The sequence below is a fragment of the Stegastes partitus genome, unplaced genomic scaffold, assembly GCF_000690725.1.
Source record: "Stegastes partitus isolate 25-593 unplaced genomic scaffold, Stegastes_partitus-1.0.2 Scaffold1738, whole genome shotgun sequence".
Lineage (NCBI taxonomy): Eukaryota > Metazoa > Chordata > Actinopteri > Pomacentridae > Stegastes > Stegastes partitus.
The window spans coordinates 44,978-51,479 of NW_007579469.1; the positions used below are offsets into that span (position 1 = coordinate 44,978).

The window sequence follows — 6,502 nt, forward strand, 5'->3', positions numbered from 1 at the left end:
CAGATGCTGGTGTGTACCAGCCTGGGTTTTTTATGGCGGTAGATTTTCCCTGAGTCATCGTGGTGCAACATCAGGTTGTGTAAATGAAATAATGTTGTGGAGCTGCAGCGCTGCTACGACGGCCGGCGACTGGTTTAGTGTCAACACGAGGCCCGAGACCGAGAGTGGACTGGAAAACTGAAACCTAACGTAAAAAAAAGCAGAATAAACTCGAGGTCCAGCAGTCGTGGTTTAGATTAATCGTACCAAGAGCGTGCAAACTACTGGCAGGTTTCATGACTCGTTAGTGAACGAAGGTCACGTTTACATGTTCAATCAGCTGAACGATCATTTTGAAAGGCTGCATGAGTCGACCTTTACGGATCTATTGAGACGGACAAAACAAAAGAACACAAGGCAAAGTAGAAATCTGGAAACAATTCAAATGAAAATGGTGGAAAACGGAGACTCAAAGTGGCCACAGATTGAGAGAAAATGAGCAAAATGAGATTTAAAAAAAAAGGAGAACGACAACAAAGACGTGGAAAAGGACCAAACTGAGACACAAAACGACCGACGACGACTAAAACTAGACACAAAACACCAACAATGAGACAGAAAATGAGCACAAAGTGATAAAACACCTCCAAGAAATAGACAACCACCAAACTGAGACACAAAACAACCAGAAAATAACACACACAAAAAAAACTACAATAAGACACAAAACAACAACAAATAAACAGATAGTGACCACAAAGGGACAGAACATCTTCAAGAAATGGAAAATAACAACATGGACACTGGAGATGACCAAACTGAGAAACAAAACAACCACAAGAAGTGACAGAAAACGATTAAAATTAGACAGAAAACAGCCAAAATTAAACACAAAACGAACACAAAGTGCCAAAGCATCCCAAAGAAATGGAAAGCAACAACAAAAGACGTGGAAAATGACAAAACAGAGACACAAAACAACTACAAAATGACAGAAAAGGGACTAAAATGAGACACGACATGACACAAAATTTTAAAAATGAGACACAACACAATAACAAAATGACAGAAAATGACCAAAATGAGACACAAAATTACCAGAAACCGACAAAAAAAAAGGCCATTAAGTGAGAAAACACTCTAAAGAAATGAAAAGCAACAACAAATAGATGGAAATGGACGAAACTGAGACACAAAAATACAGAAAACAGCTAAAATGATGGAGGTGCTGGTAGAACAACAGCAGCTCGGTGACTTTCTGGTGACTTTCCACAGAAATTAACTGGAGTTTTTGGACATTTTTAAGGATTTTACAATTAAAACCTTAAATATGAGACTTTCTGACTTTAAAAAAAACACCCACAGAACCATAATGTGGACACAAATCTACGTAAAGTGGCTTTTCTGAAGCGCCTCGTAGCTTTTAGCAGCAGGAGTTTGTCAAAACCCTCCCAGCAGTGTTAGTCTGAGGAGGACAGGTGAGCAGCAGCAGCCGCCCAGGTGAGAACCGGAGCAGCTCAGGTGTGAAAAAAAAAAAAAAATAAAAGCAGAAAACCACCAAAAAACAGCTCAAAGTCAGACATAAAGTCTCTCCTGTCGGCTACATGCGCGCTGTGGACCACTTACCTTGCGCAGGTGAACGTTGTGAAGCTGCTCCGGGCGTCGCTCGGTGTCACCGCACCATGTCGTGCTGCTCTTCCGGCTTCTGGAGACTCTCCGGCGGCGGCTCCCCGCCCCGCTGCCCGCCGCTGATCTCACCGGCTCTGCCCCGCTCAGACCCGCCGGACCGGTCCGACCCGTCCGGCCTCCAGCGCAACCGACAGCCCAGCAGCCGGGAAGCACGCGTGGCATCCAGGGTGGGAGGCCGTGGGAGTGGACCTGGTCACGTGACGGCGGCCGCAGGTAAAGGTGAGTAATTGAAGTGTTAATTAAAGCAGGTGGTGCTCTGGAGGCGGATCTGCTGCAGGAGGTCTGAGTCCAGCGGGCGGGAAAGAGCAGATCAGCTTTAAAATACCCCAGATTGTTCTGGAGCAGACGGGCTGTGTGGGTTTATATCGATTTATTTATTTTATTCTGTTTTATTTTATTTATTTGTTTTCATCGCATTTCTTTGTCTTTAGTTGATGATTTTTTTTTTTTTTTAGTCGTTTTTATTTGATTTTCTTTAGTTGGTGATGATTGTTTTATTTTTTAATGTATTTTTATTTTATTCTATATTTCTTTATCTTTACTTGATAATTGTTATTTTTTATGTATTTTATTTTATTTTCTCATCATCTTTTTTGTCTTCAATTGATGATGATTTTATTATTTTTCAGTCTATTTTATTTGATGTCATCTATCTTTGTCTTTAGTTGATGATTTTATTATTTCATTTTTAAATCTATTCTATTGTCATATTTCATTGTCTTTAGTTGATAATTATATTTTTGTTTTTAATCCATTTTATCATCATATTTTTAACCTATTTTGTGGCTTTAGTGGTGAAACTGTGCACCACTGTGGTGTAGTGCTGACTGCAAGCCAGATTAATTAGGAAATAATAAATATTATCTTGAAACTTGAAATGTATAATAATAGCAATAATTTAATAGTAGTGATAACTTTATTTATGTAATATCATACATAGCAAACAGGCCAAAAAAGGAGAATACATGCAGAAAAAAAGCAGTCAGGCAAAATAAAAAGTGAAAAAATAGAGTTAAAAACTGTACAAGTAAAATTAATGATAGAAAATATAGAAAAAGGAGGATAGAATAGAGAAAAAAATAAATAATAGAGTTTTCAAGAATAAATAAATCCACACAATAAGCACCAATTAATTAAAATAAAATGATTTTATAACTGCTACAGTACATTGAATGAAAGACAAATGTAGAAACAGGACAGAAAGAAAAAGAATAAATTAAAATGAAATGAATAAGATAAAATAAAATAAGGGAAGTAAAACCATTTTTTTTTTAATGGTTAAAAGAAAACGGAATAAACGAGAACATTAAAGTGAATCTATAACAATGAGGTTAAGAAGTAATTTTATTTATTTATTTATTTATTTTAATGGTGATTTCATTTAGAACCTAATTTCTTCTTTTGAACCTCTAATAATTATAATTTAAAATATGAGAATACTGAAACACATCAGATTTAATGCCAGTAGACCCCAAATGTTACTGAAATCTGTTAGTTTAACAACTGAAATTGTTAATTAATGTCATAGAATGTGATGCTTTATGCTTTAAAGCAGCAAAACAAACGACTAGAGGTGAGATATTTAAGCTGTTTATAATCTATTTGAAGGTTTTGTGTCATAAAATTAAGCATTGGTCGTTTTTATTACACTGTTAATGGTTTGTAAAGAGCATTGTGTGCCTAATAATAAAGTAAATCAAAAGTAATCGCTTCGAGATCATTATTTCATCTTTTACATCTTAAAATATTAATAATAATAATGAAAATAATATAAAATATGGGAATAATTAAACAACTGAATGTTGCTTGGGAACAAAATTTAATCATCTAACACTCAAATACTCCAATAACAATGATTTGTTAGGTAATTTTAACATGTTAAAAATGTGTTAATTTAAATAAAACTACTAATAATATTGTATAAATTCACATTCAAACTGTCTACCATGAAGATGAAAACAATAAACCCTGATTATAACAATGAGAGATGAACGCAGGTCGAGTGTCATTAATGTGAAGGAAACTGAGACACTATTAATATAGAAAAACATCAAACAGCAGGTTGACAGCGCCACCGTGTGGTGCTTTGAAGATGGAACCCTACTTATCAAATATGTCACTGTTGCTTCTGTCATGAACACATAAATAGAATTTATGGGGATCACTGCAGGTATGAGCAGCCTGTGTTAACAACAAGGCAACACGTAAAATTATGACAAAAAATGTTTTTAAAAATAAAGGAAAACATATAAATGTACAGCTCCTGAGTTGGTTTAATTAATTTTTTAGGAAAAGCGAGCACTCTATTCTTGGTTTTCTCATATTAACACCAAAGACGTGTCATTATCTGCTCTTAATTCCTATAATAATAATAATTATAATTTAATAAAAGTTCTGTGTGTAAAGCACGAAATATTGTTTTGTCTATTAAAATTGTGTCATTAATATTTTGTGGATCATTAAATATAATTTGCCACAAAGAAACTGTTTTGTTGTTGTTGTTGTTGCTGTTGGTAGAATTAATAGTTTAGGTTCTTCTTCTTCGATCCTGTGGCGGCAGTGAAGCATCCAGACTCTGCCAACAGTCACAGAAGAAGAAGAAAAGGAGAAGCCCCGCCCTTCCTGCTGCGTGTTGACCAATCAGGAGTCCACTTCCTGGAGCAGCTCACAGTGACTGTAGTGTGCCTCAGAGCCGGACAGCTAGTCAGCTAATATACTGACAGAAAGCTAAAAACAAAACACTTCATTTTTTATTAGGTGGCTCGGTTTCCTGCCCCGAACATCGCCCGGGTGTCCAGCTCACTCCACAGCCGCAAACTGCACCATGGTCGGTGTCAAAGTGATCGGGAGCGACCCGGACTTCCAGCCGGAGCTAGCGGCCGCCGGCTCCAGGCTCGCCGTGGTGAAGTTCACAATGGCTGGGTAAGCTCGGCGAAGCGACGGCGAGGGCCGCACCACTGACCAGGCTCACTTTGAACAAAGGACTTTAAGAAAACACCCAGGACTTAGAGTTTAGCTGCTCTGGGGAGATGACACAAACTGGATATCCATCATTTATTCGCAGCTTTCGTTGCCGGGAAAGTCTGGTTAGCATGCTATCGTTAGCATGCGTTAGCTAGCTAGCTGTGCTGCTTACAATGACATAGCAGTATTACAGTAACTCTGCTGGCTGGGCTTAAACATGTGTTGCTTTATTAGAAGCAGGACTTATTATCACTTCTAGTGTGTGATTGTTTCCAGCAAAAGCAGTACAAATACTGCTCATGTATTCCCCAGGTTCTTCCAACATCATGTCTTTGCACTTTGATTGTAAACTATTTGTTAGGATTCTCTTATTGATCTCAACTCTGGAGGCCTGTTGATCAAGTGACAGCAAATCAATAATAGTTTAAAACAAACACATGAAATATATTCTGTTTACTGGGTTTATCTTTTCCCATAATAACAATGTGAATACCTTTTATAATAATAAGTGTTGTTTAGGGAAATTAAGCAACATTAAAATGTAATACTGAAGTCTGGAAAACTATGATGGATGTTTATGAATATAATCTTTATTTAAAGCCTGAATTAAGCTCTGCGCTCGCTAGGGGTTGAGCGATATCCAGGATATATTATTACTGATTATTAGTAATCATTGAGGCCGAGTATTTGGAGTAAATCTGCAGTAAAGATTCAAATCTCAGTGTGAAGATTTTGGGTGACACAAATCGTTGTTACGAATTTACGTGTTTTAGCTAAAAGAGATATTGTCCTGCATTCATCCTTCAGTGTTAATGGGCTGTTTGTTGTGATCAGTCAGGGCCAGACGTTGCTTCAGACAGACAGATAGAAAGAGGAGGCTGCATCAACAGAAAAGTTTAATTTAAGATAATTCTGTAAAAGCAAATAATGGTTGGCTGTCCTGTTGTCTGGTGTATCAACAGCTGGTGAGACTTTTTGATGTGGGGGGTGCAGTCTGCAAATGACCTTTTATTTTAAATTAGAATATGAGTAACATCAAACACAACTACTTACAGGAAAGCAAATGTTCTACCTTTGGAGGATTTTCTAATCATAATCTAATTTAACATTATCAAGACTGACCAGAACTACATTTCAGAACCATTCATCAAACTTTCATCAATATTTACAGAAAAAATACGATTCAAACGACACTGTTCAGGGCTCCAGACTAACTGTTTAGCACCTCCCACCTGGGTAAAGACAAAACATATGACTTGCTGAACATTTTCTTATCGATAGACGCTATAATTTACTGATGCTCCCTGAACGCCCCACATAGCAGACTGTGGTAGCTGCTGCTTGGTAGCTGTGGTGCTCTGACAGGTGTGTGACCAAAAATGACTTTAAAAATAATAAACGAGGGCGTTCTAGTGTCTGATTTGGAGGTTAAACCCAGTTACATGTATTCTACACACGACTTGTTCTGTGAGCGGAAAAACACTCAGTTTTTCATGAGAAGACCTCATTTTTAAGCGTAAATACTGCAGCATCCCAAAGTTATAAAAGTACTGTTTTCCACCACTGTGGTCCAGACAGCAGCTTCCTGTGCCGGTTACAGAGACACTAATACAACCTAATGACCGTCATGCTCATCAGTTCACACACTCTCAAAAAAATAAGGTCTGGAGCTATTTGAACAAAAAACTTGGCTCTTCTCTCTTGCTGTTCAGCAAACTTCTCTGCTACATTTCGGTTGAAGTCACTCATGTCTGTGAGCAGCCGTTTCTCCATTGACAGCAGGCCGATGCATTAAGCCGTCATGACAGTAGCTGTAGGAGAGGAGGGGAAAGGCCGTGAGACAGCGTCAGAAAGCACAGTCGTAAGAATG

General features: G+C 37.7%; 2 protein-coding genes across 2 annotated transcripts in view; one reads left to right on the forward strand and one right to left on the reverse strand.

The window, feature by feature from the left end:
• atp8b1 (ATPase phospholipid transporting 8B1) overlaps positions 1 to 1,686 on the reverse strand; it is a 43,810-nt gene extending 42,124 nt beyond the window's left edge. The window contains exon 1 of the mRNA XM_008301954.1: positions 1,606 to 1,686. The gene's annotated coding sequence lies outside the window, so the exon portion shown is untranslated. The remainder of the gene's footprint in view (positions 1 to 1,605) is intronic.
• Positions 1,687 to 4,315: 2,629 nt separating this feature from the next.
• txnl1 (thioredoxin-like 1) overlaps positions 4,316 to 6,502 on the forward strand; it is a 9,188-nt gene continuing 7,001 nt past the window's right edge. The window contains exon 1 of the mRNA XM_008301955.1: positions 4,316 to 4,590. Coding sequence (XP_008300177.1) covers positions 4,493 to 4,590 — 98 coding nt within the window. The 5' untranslated portion in view covers positions 4,316 to 4,492. The remainder of the gene's footprint in view (positions 4,591 to 6,502) is intronic.